Raw genomic sequence first — 23,380 nt, 5'->3', positions numbered from 1 at the left:
ATATCATTGACTGTATAAACTTTAAAGCATGTGCTGATGTAGTAATTCCCAGAAGTTTTAGACTTTTCACTGGGTGTGGTTACTGCAATTTGTGTCGTGCTTCAGATGCAGTTCACATAGGCATCCTTTCATCACTAACAAAGGCATCCTTTAGAAATCTGTAAATCTTTATTCTTTGGAAGTCTCTTTTTGTCAGGTGAGTGACTTGGGAATAGAAAGTACTGGCTTTTAGTTGTGCATTGCTGGCTTGTAATACCACTTCTCTATTCTTTTAAAAAAGGGAATGGAGGCCAGAGGAAGGCTCTGCCTAGGCCTGATTTTCATGTGTGATTACTTTGTTTCTATCTTGCTTTTTAGGCATGCTCGCAAGACTTGGCCTGTCCAAGTACACTCTTGTTAATGAGTGGTGATAAGGCAGTGCTGCAGCCATTAAGATAGCCCTGCAGAGAGCAAGATAAGAAGGCTGGACCTTTTTGTGCTTGAAAGCTTTTTGTTTTTTGGGGTTTTTTGTCAAATCACTTCATTTGTCATGGTGCAGTTTAAAGACTGCAACAATGCCAAATGAGGAGCTTGGTTTTGGCACCTTTCTGTTCTGCATCGTTCTGCAGTTGAGTGAGCTCTTCTGTGAGAGCTCTGGTGCTTGCTGCTTTGCCTCCAGTGGAAAGGGTGTTTTTGGGGTAGATTGGCACCTCGTGGGGCCGTGGCTGGTTCAGTGAAGTGGAGGATTGCATGTGTGCTCTGCCAAAGCTTTATATGTTGTGTATGAGCTCACTGTCTCTCGCATGAATTGAGAGGGGAGGGTAAAATAGCTTTTAGCTCCCATCACCTGGGTTTATCTTCTAAAGGTCAGTAGCTGTGTGTGACTCTTAAGTGTTACTGGAGGCAAAACCAGAACTTGTCACTCATCCTATAGGAGATTTGGCATTTTGCCCTGCACGTGGTGAGTGAGGTCAAAAATTCTCTTCCGGTCTAGAAAAGAATTCTGAGTTTGTCTCTTTGAAAAATAAGACCCAGGTTAGCATAAGGTTTTCTTGGCTTTTCCAACGTATGTTGTTTTCCAGGAACTTCTGTAACAGCAATGCTGTGCCAGGAAGAGGAGAGAATGCAGCAGCAGGTGGTTTCCTGGCCCTGAGAGGAAGAGTCTCTGAAGAGTAAAGGATAGGAAGGAAGGGCTGCAGGCTGCTGATTGCTCTAGCATGGGTGGAGCTGCAGTGTAAAATAGGATTATCCAGGGAGTGGGAAATGGATTCTCTGTGGGAATACGCAAAAACTGCCTGCAATTCCTATTGCTGCTAGGGACAGACTGACCCACAATCACTGTGTGTTGCAAGAGATGCCTGCATCTGAGAAACAAATTAGCCTTGTTTGCTTAGTTGGTAGTGTGATTCTGGCAGCACAGTCGTAGGAATCATAGGAATTCAAAGTGTGACTGGGAGTGGATACATGGGTGATGCTTAAAAGTGATGATTTGGGCACAGTGTCACTGAGTTGGCATCAGTATTGTACATCTGAGCAGTGCCTACAGTTTGATACAATATGTTTAAAAAGTGGATTTATCAGTTCTAAAGCAGGAAATAAGCGAATGCTGGTAAATAGTGTTTCAGTTTCTGGGCACAATTGAGCTGCTTTGTGTATGTTTCCATCAAATCTTTAATGGAGTGAATGTCTTGAAGGGCTCTGCAGCGAGGCAGTGAATTGGGAAATCCAGTTTGTTCTTGTTTACATGTTGTTCAGATTCTGGTGAAAGGCAGATTGCAAAATGCTGTGCTTTTTGAAATAGCTGACTAGCCTACTCTCACCCTGGGAACAGTTTTGGTTTTCCTTGCTTCTTCTCGGCTGCCTGTTGTCCCATTCACTCAGCCATTTATCTCAGTGAGCTGGAGGAGATTAAAACCTGGCCTTTAGTTTAGGCAGGATCAGTTCCCTGCCTGCCCTGCAGCCATCCCTTGGGTGCCTCTGTGCAGGTGTGTTACAGAGGGGATTTTCCTGGGGCTGATGCTCTGTAGAACTCTGGGCATGCTCAATCACACCAACTCCTGAGCTAGTTTGATCTGCATGGTCTGCTTTTACAATGGTTTTCAGTGAGATACTTTAAAGTATCTTAGGCATAGTCTTTGAAACAAAAGGATTTATTTTCATTTTTCATTTCAGTACTATTTTACGTTTTTTCAGATTGCTTGTTTTGGTCATTGCACCTGTCAATGCTGACGGTTTCTTCTGCAAGTACCTCATACTTTACTGGATTTTTGCAAAAGAATTTTTTAATCTATCTGGTTTGGTTGCTTCTAGTGAAATTTTTGAGTTGTTTGTCTTAGCTGAATTAACTTTTAGATTTATCCACATTGTTTTAATGAGACTAAGTTTTTCTTCTGATAAACTATTTTACTTGTAGCTAGTTTGCACATATGCTTATGGAAATGAATTTGCAAAAGTAGTATATTTTCTTGAAACTGCATGGTTTATAAAAACACGAGAGCAAAGTTCATGTTCAAAGGTGAAAATAATGCATGCTAGTGCAAAATCTACTTAATAAAAAAATGGTTAAAATTTAATTAAGAAGGTAATTATAAGAAGGCAGACAGTCTGAAGAGGTCACCCTATTTATAAATTCAATATCACAATATTAGTATTGTAGCACCCTTAAATTGTATACAGAGAGTGGAATATGTTCTTCCCAGTAATTTTTTTGCACCTTGTTTTCTGTAGAAAAAAATTTCCAAAGATCCAGCTGTCTGTATAATTTACCTTGATTACTGCAAATTATACCAGCTGTCTTCATCTGTCTCCCTGCATTCCTGGAGCATTTGGAGTGAAAAGGATGAAGGATGCATCAATTACATGCACTGTGCAACTTAATGACATACAAGTTTGATTACTGACTATTTCCCCTGCTTTTTTTTTTGATCTGAAGATCACTGGGTTAAGATCTAGGGTTGATCTGGGTCAATATTCTGTTTATATTGATGTGGTTTTTAGATGTGGTTTTTAATAGTATTTTTCAAGTTATATTTTGATCCAAATGATCACTTTAGATGTTCTTAGCTGATTCAGAGTCCAAGATGAGTACTCATTGTGCTATTGCTTCTGGCAATTAATTTAGTACTGCTTTGTTCAGTTCTAGCTCCATGTGTCAGTGGTGGTTTTGGTTGCTTAATCCAGATTGTGGCATATAATAATTCCTGCATAGACAGGAAAATTATAAGAGGTCATTTTATTATTTGATTTCAATATTATTTTCAATAATCATTTGATTATTGAAATTGGATATTAAAAACAATTTGCCTGAGCATTGAAGAAAGGGAGTAAAATATTAGGACAAGTAACTCTTGCTTCTTTTGAGTGACTGTAAGTCAGCAGTATTTATTATGCAAGCATATGAATTAGTGGAGGGTTTATTGTTAGATTTGGTGCTTATGAAAGGTAAGCAAATGGATCATGAATGCAGCTTGATTCACATGGGCTTAAACAAAGTAAGGGTTCAGAAGACAAACTGTATCTGATCAGAGGAGAGGCTAATATAGGGAGCCTTGGCACTGAAGTCACAAGGAGCAGGCATGGCTACTCTCATAGCCATAATATTGCTGACTATTAAGTGACTAAATAGGGAACAACCTCAAAATGCAATAAATATTCTGACATCTTCATTAGTGGGCAGGCAGACACTTTATAGCAGGTCTTTGGGATAAGGGTTACTCCCATTTGCATGCTGCTCTGTGGGGCTGTCTGTTAAGTGTCTCTTCTTCTTGAGTAATGTGCTTCCCCAGTAATTATGAAGAATCAAATTAAAATACTTTTAAAAAAGTAATTCATAAAATGTATAAATGTTGTGGAATAAATGCCCTTCAAATGATTTTTATAAGAGATGGACTCATAGGGAGTAAGATCCCATTACAGTTGTCTCAAATTAGAGGCAGTATTTGTTTTATTTGAGCAATAGTGCTAGTAGCTAAGTTTTTTGATAATGTCATTGATTATTACATTAATTTTTGTTTTTCATTTCAGCTAGCTGGAGTGGCCTTCCTTGCAGCTGGTCTGTGGGCATGGAGTGAAAAGGTAAGGATAAGAGATGACTGGTCTTATTTCAGTGGCTGCCTCCTCCTGCCCCTGTGAAACTACTTCCTCAGGAAGCAGCAGAAGTTTAATGTAGCATCTGAACTCAGGAGCACGTTCAAATAATCTAAACTGAGTTTAGTTGGAATTTGCTTCTTGTCCCTGATCAGGATTTAAGCTGCGACCCTTGATATTCAGAGCTTTTTTATGAACTTGTAAGAGCAGGATGCTGGGCAGAATTTAGCCTTTATGAACAGGTTCTCTTTCAAAAGCATGTTTTCTAAAATCTGTATTTCTCCACTCACCTTCTTTTATTACAAACAAATATTTGTGAGGGGTATGAGCTGTCCTTATATGTTAAAAAGCACCACTAAATCGAAATGTGTATCTTTGAAATACTTGAGAAGGATGCTCCCTATCTGTTGGCCATCTTTTGTCCACTTTATTCCCCAAGGAGTGCTTAAGTGATTGTTTCCATGCAGAGGAACAACACTGGGGAACATGATGTAGCTGAATAACTCTTATTTTTAGCAAAAGCTAAGAAACTTCCTCAGCTGAAGGAAGTTACACACATCTGCTCAGTTCTCCTGTAACAAGAGAACAGAATGATACAGGTATGGCAATGAATGGCTGTAAAAGTTCGAGTTTAATGAGTTTATTAATTATTTATTATGAGTTTATTATTATTTATTAATTACTCATTAATGAGTAATGAGTTTAATTCAAGCCCTAGGAGAAAGTGACCATTACTAGATTCACTGATCTGCATCTCAGGCAGGAGTGGAAGGCAGGTGCCCTCCCTGTTCAGTTGTGCCACAAACAAGTAAGACTTCAATTACTATCATATGTTCACTTTTCCTTAATTGAAGTGGTTCCATACAGCAGCTGTCTACATGCAGAGGGGTTCTGAGTCCTCTGCTTTTTGGAAGTGAGTTTTACGGGACTTTTAATTCTGAGGTATTTATTCTCCTCCTCTCTGCTCCCCATGTGCATACACACATTCTCATAACTTGATTAGTGCTGTCATTGCTATATGAAAACCTATCTTGACACACAAATGCATTTGCCTCCTATTTTGCTGTTACAAAAGAATTTTGTTTCCAACCCTTTAAGGAGGATGTTAAACTTGCCTTGAATTTATGTTCTGTAATGTTCATTCTTCTGGTTTTTTATACAAGCACATGGGATCTGTGTGGCTGGAGACTAATGTCTCCATTTGCCAAATTGGCTTTATGGTACACTGAAGTGACTAAAAGGCAAAGGCAGACTCTTTCTGTCTTTCTTTTTTGAACTTTTCCTGAGTTATTTCTGTTCTCTGTGCTATCTTGCAAATAAATGCTTCAAAGGCTTTCCTGTGCTTTTGAACTTCTGAATGGTTCATGAAATCTGTTGGTTATTTTTATGTCAGTTCTGTGCTGTTTTCAGTCTTTCAGAGCAGTGCCATTCTTCAGCCAATCTTGTGCCTGTATTTCACAGATAAGCATCTTGGTGAACAATAGATGGGAAGTAAGAGAAAAACTTTGCAGAAACTGAGCTGCAGTGGTAAACCCAAAGATAAACTACAGGTGGTGGAAGAGTTCTGAACATCCTGTCTCTTACCACAACATGATGTGCATTAGGTCCATTTAATTTCTCTGACTGTCTCTCTGTGCATTAGGAGTACAGATTAATTCCTCAACAGTCTTTTTCTCTGGGTATAAATCCTGTGCTTCTCTTTTGGCTGGTAATATATTGAAATGAGACTGCTGATTTGTGCAAAGTGTTGAAAATACTACATGGGAGAATGTTACCACTGTGACTCCTGTTGTTTGATTAAGATCCAGTCTCTCTAACTGGTGTATCTAATTGGCCTATCCTTATGATTTTGTAACTGACTTTGGTTATTCTGAGCAGGCACATAAAAGTTAATTTGCATAAACTTTTAAGAGTCAGTATCTGTCAAACAACAGATACTACAAAAGTCACAAAGAGTGAATTATTGTAAAGTGTTGGTAGAAACAAGGTGAATAACACTGAGCCCCCTTATCAGGAAAACAGTTTTTGTTAGAATTTCCAAGACCAAGTTTGGTAGCTGTTAGGTGTAACAGTTTTTAAAAATGAAAGTGTGTGACTGGTAAAACATTATCAACAAACTAGGACCATTTTGTAATAGCCTGTTTCAGCTGTTAGTCACCAGCTGTTGCAAGGCAATTCTGAGTCCTTCAGTTTATTATTTTTTTTCCTTTTCATCCCATCAGCCAGTTTTGATATAAACAACTCTGTCTTGCTGTTGCCAAATTAACAGCTCTGACAGAATCTGCTATGGAACATGCTATGAAAGAAGATGGAGTCTTGTGGAACACTGCAGTACTGTTAATCAATGTCCTCAGCTGATGGAGTTCCTCCAAGGACACATTTTCTTCTAATGCTGTAGATTTTATTTTGTTAAGTAAGCAGTTGAATAAGAAGTGATAGAGATTTTTCCAAGGTCTTATCTTGGGATGTATATCCTTTGCACTTTATTCTAGAATGTATACCTGGTAGAAAGATGGTAATTTGCATTTTATTGAAAGAATTGGGCAGCTTATTCCAAGTGTCTCTGGTATATCTTACACTAAACATGGTTAGCTTGAGAATATACTCTATAAAGAAAAAAAATAGTGAGCATGTGATAATTTTTTGTTATTTCTTTGTTTCAAAAGTGAAACTGTTTCCTTACTAAAATGTTCTGTGTATTGTTGATGGTTGTATGATGAACACTCAGACTGCTGCAGGGCTGCCTGAGTGTCCCTGCAAATCATTCTCATGAAGAGTTTGTTGTTTGTCCCTTCTGTGTTCTGCATGTTCCATCTTGTTCTTGCACATACCCTGAGAATCCTGCTATATGTATTTGATGGAATTTTACTGGTAGCTGGTGTAATAACTTTTTAAAACCTAATCTAGAAAGTAAAAGGAAGGTTTTCACTGTGTTAGCATTGCATTCACATACATTTAGCAATCTAAGCACACAGGCTTCATAGCAAAGATTATTGTGAAGATAAATGGTTTCTGGATAGTTAACAAAAAAGAAAATATTGCTTCTATGTGAGACAAATTGCAAATATAGAGACTAGATAACTGCTTTTGGTGTAAGAATATCAGGGGTGAAAGGGGAGTGTTTAGACTATATTGTTATATTTCTGAAAGAGTTTAGAGGAGCACTGCTAAGACTCTTTGGCACTAGAAGGGTTGTAACTAAAAAGTGAGGAAAAATACGCTTCCCTTGAAAACAAAAAAAAAATTTCCCTCTTTCAAATGTTATCCATAAGGTGCTTTGTCCTTAGAATGTCTTTCCCTTTCTCCCACTTAAACATTAGGATTGGAAAAGTTTTCTTCATATATTTTTTAGGCCATGATATTGGAGTGCCCTTGTGATTGATACATTTCAAGTTGATATAAAACATTAATTCTTTTCTCTTGAAACTAAATGAGCATTCTGTGATAGAATTGAGCTTTTGGCACCATCTTGTGGAATTTTGTTTGGCAAATAGATGTAGGAGGATGTAGCCCAAGAAACTGACTTACTAAAAGTATTGCTAGCTATAACTTTAATACTTCCTCTGCAGGTGTGAAGAGAACTGGTAATGTCAATGGCCATTTCACAACAAGACTTTTTTTGTTGGTGTCACTGTTGGAAAGATGAAGGGTTTGCAACCAGTTCATTGGGAATCATGTGGAAATCATCCAGAAGGAATGCTGAGTGAATGAGATGCTTACAGTGGTCACATTCTGTTCTGGCTTTTTCTTGCAGGGTGTATTGTCTGATCTGACAAAGGTGACTGGTCTTCACGGTCTGGACCCAGTGGTGCTTGTCTTGGTGGTGGGAATAGTGATGTTTACTTTGGGATTTGCTGGTTGTGTGGGAGCACTGAGAGAAAACATCTGCCTGCTGAAGTTTGTAAGTAACATCATTACATGAGGGAATTGTTGTATGTGTGAAAGCTGCAACTGATGAAGACCTGGGAGCAAACACAGATAATTAATTGATAGAATTTGGTTTGTGGCAAAATATATGGTAAACTTGCTGCCTTGATAAACCTCTGAGTAATGGTATTGAAAGCAGGGTGGTTCCAGCTTATCTATTCTCCTCTTTGTGGAACATGTTCTTCCCTGCCTTTTTTAATTGGTTCTGCTCTGCAGTGATGTTATAGTAGGTCTATCAATCTGACATTGTGTTGTTATGGAACATGCTTAGTCAGTTCGGAATCACTGAGAGAGTATAATATAGTGGAACAAAATCCCTTAAAAACTTTAAAGTTTCTTGTACATATTGGCAAAACTTTGGGACTTCAGAGAGTGATGTAAAATTTCTTAAATGGTTCTTTTTGTACTGAGGCTTCTTCTTTGCTTTAGAGCTGAAAACAGCTAAGCTAGACAAAAAGTTGAAAAAAAATTATAAAATCAGAAACAATCCAAGAGGTAAACAAGACTTCTTTAGCCCTGTGTTTTACCAATTCTCATTTATTATTGTTTTGGTTGCTGTGAATAATGACTGTCTGATGGTCTTTTTACTGTCAAGTTCAGGTGACAAAAAGAAAAGGATAACTCTGCCTCTTGGGGTTTCTTTACCTTGTATACTCACTGTGCTCAGTGTCTGTACTGGATCAAAATTTGAACCCAATTCTGTGTCTGTTTCTGGTGGTATAGGAATGCATTCAAAATGAATTCATATTTTCTAATTTAGTACTTTTGTTTTTTACAGTTCTGTGGAACAATTGTGTTTATATTCCTGTTGGAGCTGGCAGTAGCAGTTATGGCCTTCCTGTTCCAGGACTGGGTGAGGGACAGGGTAAAAGAATTCTTTGAGAATAACATTAAATCCTACCGAGACGACATTGACCTCCAGAACATCATTGATTCACTACAGAGAATCGTAAGTTCATATCCTGTCGCTTCTTTGATGCCTTCTAGGAGAATATAGATTTTAAAGTTTTCATTTTTTCTTTCATAGAATGATAATAATTTGTAGCCAATAGTACTGTGTAACTGATCTGCTGGTTTCCTTCCTTCTATATTGAAAGCAGCAGGGAGGGAAGATACCGTGAGATCCAGGCTTGTTCTGATGTCTGCTGTGCAAGCTCTCTCAGGGATGCATCTGACTTTCACCTTTGGCACTTGCTCCCCTCCCCTTTCCCTTGCTCCCTAAGAAAAAGCTTTCTCTTCAAAAACTTTTGCAATGGAACTGATTGTATGACAATTACATCTAAAGTGATAATTTTTATGATTTTTCTTGACATGTTGACACCTGTTTCCAGGAGCAATATTCAAGATGTATTGCCTTGATTTCACAGAGCTTTGATTTCACATCTATTCATTTTGCTGTTGTCATTGATTCTGCACTGACTTAGGGATAGTGAAGATTTCTAAGAAAACACTTATTGGTTGGAGGTATTTCAGAGATAATTTATCCACTGAACAAGCTTCTGGAATGTGTTTATCTGCTGCAGAACCATTGTTGTGGTGCCCAAGGTCCAGAAGACTGGGACTTCAACATCTACTTTGACTGCAAGAGTGAAAGCAAAAGTCGTGAGAAGTGTGGAGTTCCTTTTTCCTGTTGTATACCTGATCCTGCTGTAAGTTGCTTCCTGGCTTTGTTGTTGCCCTGAGATTGTCAAGTTATCACAGGAAGTATTTCCTGAATAAGGTGTTGAAGGGCTTTGAGGTGTCCTAAATGAACAAAAATTACTTTTGTGCAGACAAACCATTTTTTTGTGTTTCTGTTGCATTCTTTTTAGAGTCCAAATGTGGCAACCTGTTAACTGAAAATGTGTTGTCACCAGGAATTCGAGCCATTTTGATATGGTTTGGATCTGAAGCACTGGTGGCTGACTTTTTTTTATTCCCAGTGTGTTGTTTCCTTGGATCCCTGGCCTTTTTCAGGCTTGTAAAGAGCTGAGACCTCTAAGAGTGTGTTTACCCCAAATGGAATTAATGTTTCACCACCCCTTTGCCAGAAAGGCAGGAGTAATTCCATTTGCTGCTTTGTCAGTAATTAGTAAAGTACTCATGTATGAAGTTTAAAGCTTCTGAGTCAGTCCTTGGTTTTGGCAAGGTTTACCTACTTATTGGTTAACTTGTTTTACTAAACTTTGTCAAACTTTTAAGCCTTGCAGTAGATGCCAAAATGTGGAGGTAGGGGCTAACTTGTAGTGCTCTATAGTATTACTGGGAATACTTAGAGCTTAAAATCCATCCAGCAATCCTTGTGCTGAGAGCGCCATTGCTAAGTTATATTTAATACCAGGTAGGCTTCTGATTCTACTGGAAATCAGCTGAGGAGAGCCTTTGTCAGGGCCATATTCAGATTCCCCAGTAATTATTTTCTAGCTTAGTTTGGAGCAGTACTGTTCAACTGCACATTTCTCTGTTGCTGGTGCTATATTTAAGGAGGCAGAAGGATGCTTAAGTCTGTTTAATGTGAGATTCTATTATTATTTCAATAAACCTTACTACCAGTTTTGTAAATGCACATGTCTCACCTGTGTGCTGGCAGTGCAGTTTTCATGTTAAAACGTTGCTAGTTGAATGCCAAGTGATAGAAACAGCTGAGATTTCTGGTGCAGGATATCATCTGATATCATCTATAGTACACACCTTTGCTTTGTCATTAATTTTCTTCTGTTCTACTTGAGCTTTGCTTGTTTCTGCTAAAAATGCTTTTAAGAATGTTTGGCTCTGACAATTTATTTGTTTATGGATATAAAGGATATAAAAACTTGCTGTGAACAGAAGTGACCACAAGTAAATTGATTTGTTTATTTGAAATCTCTTTTGCTTTGCAGCAAAAAGTTGTGAATACACAGTGTGGCTATGATATCAGAAAGAAGGTAAGGGATGTGTGTCATGTTCTGTGCATGCAGAGACAAGACTAAAACTGGTGGGATTGCTGATAAATGTGTCAGCTCAAAATTCTAGGAGCTAATAACTGTGCTGCATCATACTACAGGTAGAGCAGGGTGGACATTGTCCTTTGTTTAAAGTAACCCTCCACTGTGGAAGGGGAGAGAAAACAAATTGGGAACAGGTGAGGGGAAAGGGTTTCAAAAAAGGGATAGGACTTGGATTTCAAGTGTGCGTTTCAATTACCAGTTGTAACAGTCTGAATCTGCTGATCTGTTGTTTGCTAATTTGACCATCTATCATCTACTAATTCTACTGTGTTTCTAACAAGGAAGATGCAAATATCAATGTCTGACATTCCCTGATTCACATGTGTATTTTTGAAGTGTGGTTAAAAATTTTACAGCAAAAGTGACAAAACATTAACCTAGCTAGATCATGTGATTGATCTTAGAGTAAACTTGAGCAGAAAAGTAATGTTCTTATTCTTCCTTTCTACCATTAGAGCAAAAGTCAATGGGATGATCAGATTTTTGTCAAAGGATGTATCCATGCGCTTGAAGCTTGGTTACCCCGAAATATCTACATTGTTGCAGGTGTCTTCATAGCTATCTCATTGCTCCAGGTTAGTTGTTATTGTTATGATTCTTTGAAAAATCATCATGTTTGCAGATAAAGACCTGCTGAAGGTGAAAGTAATTATGGACAGAGGTAAAATAAATATTTTGAATGTGGATTTTTTAGATTTGTTAAGAGGATGGCAGAAACACCTATTATAGTAAAGGGGAGTTAGTGTGAAAACACCTGTTGCACAAAGCAGAGAAGGTTATAATAAAAATACAGTGCAGTAATAATAGTGTGTGATGACTGGGATATAGATTGTAATATTAATATGGTCATACTTAATATACAATTATTTTATAAAATTTTCCCTGTGTTTCAATGTCATTAAGGAAGGGGTATTTGCTGTCTGCTCCAGCAGAGCTGAGCTCCAGCCTTCTATCACAAACCTGAAGTGGTTGTAGCATGCTACTCAAAATGGTTGGGAATGTAAGAGCAGGGAAATAGGTGAACAGGTAGCAAATGTGGTGTTAGTAGGACCAGATGGAAGATGGAGATTTCTATTTCCTCATCAGTGCTTCATACATCAGAGAGGGAGCAGAAGTTCTCAGTAAAGCATCTTACATTGCTGCTTTCAGGGTGGATGCTGCTTTCGTTGTGGCAGTTGTTTGCACTGCATTAATTTCTAGGCTATGAAATTCCTTCACTTCAATGGGAAGCAATAAACTTTAAATTCTGCTACAGAAAGGATTTTCCAGGTAATTGACAATACTTGAGTGCTAGCAAAAGATCTTCCTCCAGCCCTGGTAATACTGCCCTCTGTAGCTTAGGGTTTGGTATGTTTTTATCACCACCTGATGATAAGGTTTCCATGGGATTGAGAAGTGCTGTGCTAAGAGCAGCACCTCTTGCTAGGAAGATGGTCAAGACACAGTTTGATCTTTTGGCAGTGTGTTGATTGACAATAACTTGACAATGCTGTTCTCTGTTCATGTCCCAAGGCTCTGTGAAACCACTTTCAGTTATTTGTATTTTCCAGTTGGGTCTTTCTTGTGCATTAAGCTATTCATTGTGGGACTGAGAATTAGACATAACCTGACTACATTTAAATGAAATCTTTTAGCTTTCCAAAACTTCACTCTTGTTTTATATTATTGCTAAGAATGTCTTAGGAAATTTGCTGAGTTACAAGTTTATCCTCAGTTTGCAAAGGTAGATTTCCCTGAGAACTGACACGAATGTTAAAATTTCAAATTTAAAATGTCTCTGATTAATCTGGGACTACTCTTTTCTCTGTGACAAGAATTTCATTTTAGTACAGGTAATTGTACATTCTGTCTGTATTTAAAAAAATTGATCTAAAAACTGACTAGGTTGTTATTCAAAGTTGTGGAACAAATGCAAATGTCTGCTCTGTAGCTTTAGCAGTAGGTAAGCATGGGTGTTTTATGACACTCAGACTGGGTTAAGTGGATTTGTTCTGGCTCTAAGGCATCTGAAAGCTTATTATTTTGAAGGCTGCTGAAGTTTTACATAAAAGCATCTTTCTCTTGAGTTTTATTACCTGCAGGATTCTGTTACCTTTATTACCTTTTAGTAATAGCTATGCTTTGATGGATGATCTTGGCTATGAAATATCTGAACCTGCCAACAAACATCTTGCAGAGGTGCATTACAAGTGTTTTATCTCACAAAATGGTGTATTTTTTATCTTTTTAGATTTTTGGGATTTTCCTAGCCAGGACATTGATTTCTGATATTGAAGCTGTAAAGGCAAGTAATGCCTTCTGAATATGAAAGCAGACCCACGTTGCAAGACAGCGTATGTTAAGATGATTGATTGGACACCAAGGCAGAAGAAATGCACAGACCATGAAATACTCCTGTTATTAAAAGCCTTATGTGGATTTTTTTTCCCTGCTCATGGTTTTTGTTAGAAGCTGTTACAAAAAAACAATCACCAAACACCTGCTGTCTACCTTTTTTCTGGCAAGACAACTCAGCGCACCAGCGTTGATCTCTGAGGAAGAAATGGAATTTCCCAAGACATTGGCAGAGCAGATTTTAAAGACTGTAGCAGAGAGCCGAGAAACTGCTGTAAACCCTCTCCTTGAAGGATTGCTAAGGAGATTGTTCTGTCTTCACTCCTGTCTTCTGTCTTAAAATGTAATCTTGTCAAATGTCACATGCTGATTTCTTCAGAACCTTGCAATCATGTTAATCTCTCCAGTAGACTTATCCAGCCGTTTTTGGCAACATATCCAGCAACCATAATTGGAAATTGGGAAAAACAATCACAAAATGTCTAGATCTTTAGTTGATTTTTAGGTTGTGCAAATCCCACGCTATTCTGAAAAATACAAGCCAGCTCCCCGGATGGGAAAGATCTGACTATCTGTAGCATTAAGTCTTACAAATCTCCATTTCAGGCAGGAGGGTGTAAAGCCCTGATGCTGTTTCCTGTCTGAGAAAAATGTAAATATTCTTTATTTATAGAAGAAAAACCTCTTTAAAAATGCTTATCCTTTCAATGATCAGTAATAGCTTTAAAAAGTGCTGCCTGCATACACTTCAGAATGCGGCTTGTTTCAGTAGGTAGCAAGCATGCTGTGCTAGCTGTTGATGGCTTTTGTTATTCCTCTAGTTTCTGTCACAACTGCTATGTTGATCTTCACAAGTCTTAACTGCCACTACCAGGACTGATGAAAGACTTACAAATTCAGTGTTAATCCTTACTGGAATATGTTTTTAAATAGGGAAGTACAGATTTAGCAAAATATTATAAAGTTGTTGAATTTTAAATTCTTGTATAAAGCTATTGAGCCATCAGTTCTGCCTGGTTCATGGTTCAAGTGTGAATCAAAATGCAGTGAAGCAGAATAATTTCTTCAGTCATTTTCTACATGAAGCTGAACTAGTCCTTCTTATGTCAGGGTTTTCATTTTAATCAAGAGAAAAGTAAACTCCTCTTCCAGTCCTCCCTTTGTGGGGGTTGTGGATGGATCTGTAGGTCAGTAGGAGTTCCAGTCTCTTCTGTAAGACTTTGGTGTTGTATCTTTAGCTGTAAGGTGAAAGTCTGTGGCCAAAGTGTTTTTAAAAGTAGCTGTCAGTCTTACTATGGGCCATATAACTAACATCATTTACTGCTTCCAGTGACACCAGGGTTTTCAGGGAGCAGGTTCACTTACAGTGCCTAACACAGTGTAAATTTTAGAAAAGTATCTATTTTTATAATGATATTTTACTATATGTAGTGTGCCTGAAGGATTTAATACTTGTCTTTCTAAAGTATATGGCTTTCTTTGGAAGCCGAGCTTTTAAATATATTGTCTTCTTTTTTTTTTATTATGCATGTATTAACAAACATTTCACTGGCAAAAGTTGATCAACAGTAAGATCTTTGTGTCTGGTAGATTGTCCAGACATCCTTCTAGCTTGTAATCTTGAAGCACTTCAGACAGTGCTCATGTGTACTTCAGCTTTCATAGTTCTTTTTCTGGCCAGTGATTGAGACACAACAGGAAAAGGAAGCTTGTCTAAGCATGGCTGATTTCCTTACAATAGCAGAGAATAGTCTGCTATTAACTCATCTGAAGACCTGAAAGTAAAATGGCTGGAAGTACACTGTGACTTTTGAAATTTGGTGTACAACAAGGAAACAATAGCAGTAGATCACTGAGGGGAGAGCAAGAGGCATTTCTTCTGTAAAGCCATAAATTTGAGGTCTGTGTTACCTGTTTGTTGAATCTGATCCACGAGGAGCAGCCAAAAATGTGTGATTGTACTACAATTTACAACTTGGTAAGCAGCAGAGCAGTGGCCAGCAAACTGTGCTTTAAATTCTGGTGCTTGAAACTTTGTAACACCTCATCAGCCAATATACTTGGTTAAGGTTATGTGTGATAATCTGATGTGCATGTAAAACTAAAAACTTCTCTGGAAGTTTTTAGTCATTGAAAACAGCAGCTAGGGAGTACATTTCCCTTTGCCAGCTTCTGACACAGCCAGCTCCTAATGCTAGGAAGGAATTCCAGCGATTTGGTGAAAATCATTCTGGAGTCAAAGATGGCTGTGGAGCTCATGCACTGAAACTAGCTGCTGACAAGAACCAGCATTACAGATTACAATTCCAGGGTCTGCAAATCTTGCCAAGTTACCTGAAGACTAATTAATACTTGGGTTTTTTTGAAGCACTGTTTGTATGCAAACCAGAATTTAACTCAAGTATTGTATTTCCACAGTTAATTCTTAATGGCTTTGGCCATATTAACACCAGCCTTTGTATCAGTGTTTCAGTTATTTGGAACTGAATTTGAGAGAAGTTCAACTTATTTGAGGACCTATAAATTCATGGAGTGAGTTGTCTTTTTTGCCACTGTGGATAAACTTCTCTGTGCTTATTCAGTGTAATTTTTTAAATCCTGGGGCTCTAGGTTGTTTTGCCCCTCTGTGTGCTGAAGTACACCCATAGGTGGCTGGTGTAATTTCAGACTTGTAATGGGAACACTTTCTGCTTAGTTTTATTTAGCACCTTCTCTGTGGATGTGCAGTGACTTCATGGCTAAAGATTTAGGTTATGGTCTAAAAAAAGTCTTGTCAGCAAAAACAGCTGGCTGTGAGCCTGCCTCTGAAGCCTCAAAGGAAAATGAATTCAGTGATCTCAAGGAGAGGTCTGATACATTGTTGATGTTGAGATTTCAGCGGGTGCATTTGGAACAAGTTCACCAACACTACAGTGGAACCAAGGTTTTTCATGAAGATGTCAAAAGAGGTCAGACTTGAAGAACTGGACTGAGAGAAGCAAACTTCAATGTGATATCTTTTATTTCTCAGAAATGAGCACAACTTATTTCTGTTAACCAATGTATGTATGTGTCAGTGTGTTTTACAGTGCAGCTGCCTCTGGTGTTATTGATATAACTGCATTTGGACACAGTTTCCCTGTACATGAAGAGGAGGATGAATATAAGCACTGAAAAAAGTGCAGTGACCAAAGGACTTTGGGTTGCCTTGTGAAAGCCTGAATGTTTCTTCCCAAGAGATCTTTAGCTGTGGTGAGCTCATGCAGTGCCATGTGGACAGACTTGTGCTCCCAGTCCATGGAGCTCGATGTGGCCATTGATTTAGGTGTAGAATTGCCTTGGGTTTTGTATCCCCATCCCATCCTTCCCTCTTTCTTCCCCTTACTGCCTGTGCATTGTCATGCAGCTTGAACATTGTTCAGCCACCAGGAGGGGAGCTCTTGTCTCCTCTTCTGAGATGGCTGTTTTGAGTGACTTTCAATATATTTTTTCTCAAGCCTTAAATTTGATTAAATAAAATTCAATATTTTCTACTCCTGGAGTTTGATTCCTGAGATTTGTTGCTTGCAGTCACTAATATTTCACTCTTGAAGGTTTAGACTGGCTGCTGAGACTGCAGTTTGTGGATAACCCAGAAATGGTGGAAGTCCAGGGGTGCTTATTTTTGTATTTTGCTGAAACTAATTATTTATATTTTTTCTTTACAGCTCAAGTTGTTGAATAATAGATGAGACTGATGTTTTTCTCTGCATTTTTAATGGAAAGCCATGAACAAGTGAAGAGCTGCAGAATGGTGTAGAGTAACTGTTCAATCTCTGGACATCAAAAAAAGTTAACAGTGCTGTTTTTCTTTTCTCCTATTATGTGATCAAAACTTGCCTATGTGTTACTCAACAAGTGTCACTTCTCTTGGGTGGTTTTATGAAATTCCCTTTTTCAAGGCCACTCCTGAGAGTGATATTTGGTGATGAGTGTCATGGGCTAAGTAGTGCTACTGGGTTTTGCAAGTGGAAAAGCTTTTTCAGGAACAAAGTTGTCATGTTTGTTTGCAGACACAAGCCAGTTGTTCTCAAACTGAGAACATGAAGCCTTGTTGACTTCTAAATACAGTCTGCTTTATAATAGGTTTCTGAAGATCAGTGCTTGTTTATTTTTTCCCAATAGCTTTTCTGCTGGCTAAAAAAAAAAAAGTAATTGCTCCTAAGCTTTTCAGTCTCTACTACTTCATTGTTTTGAATTTGATCTTTTAGGTCTGGACAGCATGACGCTGCAATGTACCTTCAACTGCTTAAAAAATTTCCCATAAGAACAAGTTGTGGAATAAATCTGTTACCTTCTCATCTAGTGACCTTTTTAAACACAAAAGGATTCCACAGAAATGTTCAGAGACATTTGTTTTACTACATTTCTTTTTTTCCATTATCTAAAGTTAAACCCAGGTTCTGTTATGGGTGGTAGTGGAATGCTGGCTGCCTCTACGTCCTCACCCCTGCCCACTTGTAATTTCTGACTGGCTTGTCCAAGTGTGTTCACTGACTGTGGTTTCTTGTAAACTTTGCTTCTGCAGAGTCTCATTCCAGTAGGTGCAACTCTGAAGTCAGGACAAGACTATAGCCTCAAATATTTAGGAATGTAACTTGTGACAGCAGCAGGTACAGTTTCAGAGATGGGCTTTAAAATTGGAGATTGAAGGGAGAGCTAACTTAAAGACAGTTTTGGTTTTGACATGTTCACCTAACAGTTGGGCTTACAGTGTCATTCACAAAGTGTTTCATTCAGATGTTGCATTGGTGCCAGTTATCCCTTTGCATTGTTTAAGCTACAGCTTTAATCTAACTCATGTTTCAGGTTGCATGATAAAAGCTTAAGGCTTTTATTATCATTATTTTATAGTCCCATTGATAGAAGAAAAATTACAAGTGTGTATCCTAATCTCACAAGACCTAGCCACTTGAAAATGTATAACAAGTGGCAATTGCCTGATGTTTGTCCTGTGATGTTTCTTAACCCCATTTGCTTGACAGGACTTTTTCCTGCTGCTGTGTGTTAGTGGCTCAGTGAGGAGCAGCAGTGGTGCAAGTATCAGGCCAAAGAGATGTGCTAATGAGGAGGATTTCAAAGCAGGAGCTGCACCTGGGCTTCAGCAGTGCTGGTTCTGCAGCAGCATGACAAATGCAAGAGTTGCAAAGCTGGTGGTGTGTGCCTCAGCAGCAGAGCTGCCTTGCCTTGTGGGAGAAGGGACATTAGTGGGGTGTCTCTCCTCTCAACACCTCTAATGTTGTGATGGCTCCCTTGACCACATCTGCATTGCTGTGACTGCAGAGCTGCTCAAGGGTGTCTTTGATCTTGTCCTCTTCTATTTCTTGTCTCAGATCACCTGAATGGGAGATGAAGTGATGACTTTTAGTTACCTGCCATGGCATAGTGGCTCCCAACAATTGTAAGATAAAAGTTCGGAGTACTTGCTGTTTGTAATAAGCTGCTTCAATTAAAACATCTGTTTCACTAGATACCCTTTCAGCCACTAGAAGTATTGGCCAGATTAAGGTTTTTTCCTCTTACTTGACTTCTAAGAACTAATTGACAGAATATAAAAGGAGATTTTGAAATTCTAATACAGGACAATTTCTGGCACTTTTTTGTCTGCTTTTTGCTACCATTCCATGTTAGTTAGACTCAGCTCTTAGCCTTACAGTTAGTCTGTAAAATGCTAAGTATATACATCTCTAGGAAAACGTCTTATAGATTGTATCTGTTATGTCAATACTTCATAGTAGCACTGAAAGCTGCAAGTTCTTTATCCTTATTCCAATGTCTGTATGGCTACAGGGATAAAATAGAGAATACTGCAAAATCCAACTTGTCTATCAATACAGGATTTAAAAGGCAGCTCACCTTGTGATCCATCCTTGCCCAAGTACAATTCTTATTTTCAGTTTATGTAATTTTTGTGTTAAGATGTGAGAAACTGCCACAAGATTTTTGGACTCCTAGTTTCAAGGTGATTTGTTTTCATTTAGTGCTACACATCTGGGATAGTCCCATCCGGCTGGAAGCATTTGAAGTTTTCCATGACCATGGAGTGAAACTGAAATGGTTCCCTTCAGATGCTTTACTCAAAGTCTCTGTGTGAAGGCAGCATTGCCAAAATGGCTGCTTTATCTCAGCTTCTGGTTTGCTCACAGCACAGGCAGAGCAAATGTCTGCCTGCCTATGAGCGTGGTACAGACTCTTTCTTTGGACACAAATGCTCTGGGAGTGCCTGGTATTTGTGCATGATGAAGTTGGACAAAGATGCTTTTACTCCAGGACTAGTTTGCTATTTTGAGACCTGGTTATGCCACTGAGAGGAATGAAGCCTTCCTCTCTTTTTTATTTTATTCAACTAATGGTTTAATCAGCTTTTCACACTTGACTACTGATTTTTGGTGATCAATACAGAATGAACCTCTAATATCCTTTTCTCATTCACTAGAGCATTGCAGGCAGCATATTTTGGTAACAAAACCCACTTGTCTTCTTCACAAATAGTAATCCTTCTGTCACAGACAACGTAAAATGAGGTTACCTGAATTAAGAAGTCTGCACAAAAGGCCCATTGAATTGTATTTCACCTCAGGACTTGTGTTGTCATCTCGTAGAAGTTTGTGTAAGCTCTGAACTAGCTGTGATTCTTTAAAAGATTCTTCAAGAGTATCTGAAAAATAAACAAAGAAATGGTAACCCTGAGCTGTTATCTGAAAAGAAACTGTAAAGTGAATATGTTTCTTTTTTTAAAGAAAGTTCTGCACTGGCTTCATTTCAAACTGGCTATACAGGAATGTCTTGAGCATCTCTCTTCTGCACTGAAGAATTTCTGTGCTCTTTTCTGTACAGAATTTCTTTACTGGCCTTGTTCTTCAAGACAGGAACAGTCCACTGTTGACTGTATATAATTAACCTTGCAGTAAATTAAAACCTGCAATGTTCAGTGCTAGAAAGGTTGCCTAAATGAGTTTGAGAGTTTTAATGGTAGACAAGCACTAAAATGGGCTCTTCAGTCTTGTGTTGGTAAAGAAAATTGCAAGTTTTAAGTTTATTTTTCTTTTCAGTTTACCTTTTGAGGTACATAGGTTTCTGTGGTGTCTCTTTATTGTAATAAATTCAGACCTACTTTCAAGTTATACAGGAAAAGCCTGAAAACATTTGTACCTAACTCTGAAAATTTGCTTGGGAAAAGTAGTTTGAATCTTTACCATTTTTTCCCTTGTTTTATTTGAAGCTTCTACAATGCCTTTTTATTTATGCATCTGCTTTGTTCTTTCTTCATGTCTGTTTGAAGATTATTTCTGCTACTTAGTCTTCATTGTCCATTTGAGTATATTATTTGTCCTTCATTTGGCCTTTATCATCTTTTTTTATCTCTATCACCTTCACTTTCCCCTTTTTTTATAGGTTTCTAGCATCATGTTTTGCTACTCAAATAGTGCCGGTCCACACAGCATGATAATTTGGCTCTATCCTAAATGTAAAAAATCCTTCTGGCCATTCCCAAAGCCTATTGATTTTATGATCTGAATGGTGACAACCTTTATTTCATGCTGAAGAGCTAAATCTAGACAAGAAATGTGCTTTTTCGTACATGTTACCTAGAATTAACAGCATGATAGTATTTCTTAATAATTAAGGATCTTGCACAGATTTTAGGGGAAAAATACCTAAATCAATGGCAGATGCTATTGCCAAGGCATTCAGAGCCTCATTCTGCATGGCATCTTGTTCACTTGTTGTCATGGAAACCAGATGCTTCACTCCTTGTGCTGCCTGGATGGCTTTGACCACTTCCTGTGAAAGCAAAGGTAAAACAGATGGAAATCTAATATAGGAATGGAGTAGAATGAAGAGGGAAATGAGATTCCACCCTTCAGCTTCTGAATAGAGGGAAATTATTTGCTGCAGTGCAAACTGACAATATTCAAAGACTAGGGATAACATTGCTTTTGGCACTGATCATACATGTCTGCTTAGGGCTGGTCTAATATACCTGGAATATCAATACTTAGAATTAACTATAGATGCATATGTGTAAGATAAATATATATTCTGTCTCGTTTCAATTTGTCCTTATTCCACTCTTCCATTTCAAGCCATCAAACTAGCAAGGATTAGTTTTGCTTTATCAAAGCCTGTGCAGAGAGTATCTACTTTTTTAGTCACTACCTCATAGTAAAGCATGGCTGGGATACTTGTGTGTAATAGCACAATTTACAAAAAAGAAGCCTGTTTGAAAATGCCAGCACGTAAAGATCATGCCAGATTCATCCATCGTGGATAAATGGGCTCTTTGGATTTTCCTGAGGACTGACATTTAGGACAGCTCTGGGTTACTTTTACCATTTTAATTTGAAATATTGCCATGTATTTATGGCCATAGACAACTTTACCTGCTCATTACCATTTGTCAAGCCTTACTGAGCAGGGTCAGTGTTGACAAGTGACAGTCAGTGACCATGGTGCTTATTCTGTGAGGTGTCTGTGCTTATGGAGTGCACAGGTCTCCCCCTTACTGGTATTGAGGCAGAACGGAGAGGTTCTCACTGTGAACCTTCACGTGAACCTTTTCATTATAGAGCTGCGTGTGCTGTTTAATCCTTAGCTCTGTCTACAAGCTTTAAGAACACTTGAGAAGGGTGAGGTAGAAACGTGTCAGAGCAGGGTTCTGGTACCTGGGATCTGTTGTGGTGCAGGATGGATGCCAGCAGCCGGTTGGCCTCCCCGCAGATGCCGCTGTGGTCGCTGCCGCTGCACCACTGCACCAGCCGGTCGAGCAGCAGCGGGTCCTGCCCCAGGAGTTCAGCTGCATCCGCTGGGGAGAAGAGCATCACCAAGAGGCATTCAAAGTCAGAGCCCTCAGTCTGTCTGCCACAGGAATGCCAGTGTAGAGTAACTGGGGCGGTGGACCTGTGCTCAGCAGCCGTCAGGAACTCTAATTGAAGCACTGAGCTGCTTTTAAAAGATCTTGGAAATATTTTCCAAAGGAATCATGCAGGGGAAGGACAAAATAAGTTGCGTCAATAGATCTATCATTTTAAAGGGGCTGCTTAAGTAGTACTTGGAATAAGCAGCTTTCTGTCTTTGAAAACAAATACTCTGTTTTGATACTTCAGGAGGCCCATTCCTTTCCCACTTGGCTTTTGGCACTTGCACTTTGAGCCCTGCACAAATCTAAGTGTGGGCTCTAAGGAGCCTGTTCTTGCTGTTTCGGTGATAATTCATTACTGTTGGTAGTGTGGGAAGCCAAGGCTTAATACAGAATGGCAGCATGTCAGTAATTGGATGACCTGAGTCTTAAGAATGTGCGTTGAACCATGTATAAGGCATTATCAGAAATTCCCCTTACTGTGGAGGAGCCTTTTAATTTGCATTCCCCTGCATTTCAGGAACCCTATCTCAAGACTTGCTAGAAATACTACTGTCTGTGGTTGACATTTGAAAAAACCTCACTAGATAACTTGTCCTAGGAAGTGGAACTCTAATTATCTGAACATCTGAAACAGAAGGGATAGGTTTGATAGAGGCATGACCCTGCTCCTGTTCCTTTACCTGTCCCTTTCTCTATGCACTGCATTTCTTTTGAGACAGGCTGGAAGAATCAGATGGAGCATGCACCAGAAGGTCAGTGTCAGTAAACCCATGATGGCTCTAGATATTTTCCAGAAGCTGTAAGTCAGCCCATGCTCTGTTTAGGGGGAGGGAGATGGGGAAGTACACACACTTGCTTTTTAATTTGTCTAGTACACTAAGGAACAATCCATATTTCAAAATGCCACAAGGAATCTGGGAGCTGGTAGCCTAGCTGGCATACTTGGCTTTGAGACAAGAGTGACTGGGCATTGCAGAGCCACCTGCATGTTGTCTCCTGTAACACAAGACTCTTGTTTCTAGTCAGATGTTCCTTGTTTGTCTGCAGAGATCACAGTAATCCAGCTTAGTACAAGAAGGTGAAGTAAGAGGCTGGAGGATGGAACCAGTTTAGGAGATTTGTGGCAGAGGCAGGTTCTTTACTCAGTTTGACAGGCAGTAGAGCTCTTTGAGATAAACTCCAGTTAGTTACTCTTAACAGGAAGACC

At 38.8% G+C, this 23,380-nt stretch overlaps 2 protein-coding genes across 3 annotated transcripts in view; one reads left to right on the top strand and one right to left on the bottom strand.

Moving 5' to 3' along the window:
• Nucleotides 1–16,812, top strand: part of TSPAN14 (tetraspanin 14) — a 33,612-nt gene extending 16,800 nt beyond the window's left edge. For both annotated transcript variants that reach the window (XM_026799518.2, XM_005481543.4), the window contains exons 3-9: nucleotides 4,003–4,053; nucleotides 7,820–7,966; nucleotides 8,771–8,941; nucleotides 9,516–9,641; nucleotides 10,851–10,895; nucleotides 11,414–11,533; nucleotides 13,189–16,812. In XM_026799518.2, coding sequence (XP_026655319.1) covers nucleotides 4,003–4,053; nucleotides 7,820–7,966; nucleotides 8,771–8,941; nucleotides 9,516–9,641; nucleotides 10,851–10,895; nucleotides 11,414–11,533; nucleotides 13,189–13,260 — 732 coding nt within the window. In that variant the 3' untranslated portion in view covers nucleotides 13,261–16,812. The remainder of the gene's footprint in view (nucleotides 1–4,002; nucleotides 4,054–7,819; nucleotides 7,967–8,770; nucleotides 8,942–9,515; nucleotides 9,642–10,850; nucleotides 10,896–11,413; nucleotides 11,534–13,188) is intronic.
• The window catches only part of LOC102073279 (rap1 GTPase-GDP dissociation stimulator 1), a 32,497-nt gene continuing 25,348 nt past the window's right edge, over nucleotides 16,232–23,380 (bottom strand). Inside the window, exons 10-13 of the mRNA XM_026799517.2 lie at nucleotides 21,977–22,116; nucleotides 20,969–21,095; nucleotides 19,840–19,968; nucleotides 16,232–18,648 (exon numbers count right to left, since the gene is read on the bottom strand). Coding sequence (XP_026655318.2) covers nucleotides 18,515–18,648; nucleotides 19,840–19,968; nucleotides 20,969–21,095; nucleotides 21,977–22,116 — 530 coding nt within the window. The 3' untranslated portion in view covers nucleotides 16,232–18,514. The remainder of the gene's footprint in view (nucleotides 18,649–19,839; nucleotides 19,969–20,968; nucleotides 21,096–21,976; nucleotides 22,117–23,380) is intronic.

The sequence above is a fragment of the Zonotrichia albicollis genome, chromosome 7, assembly GCF_047830755.1.
Source record: "Zonotrichia albicollis isolate bZonAlb1 chromosome 7, bZonAlb1.hap1, whole genome shotgun sequence".
Taxonomy (NCBI): Eukaryota; Metazoa; Chordata; class Aves; order Passeriformes; family Passerellidae; genus Zonotrichia; species Zonotrichia albicollis.
Note: the sequence above shows the minus strand (reverse complement) of the source record. Positions and strands in the feature narration are given on the sequence as shown.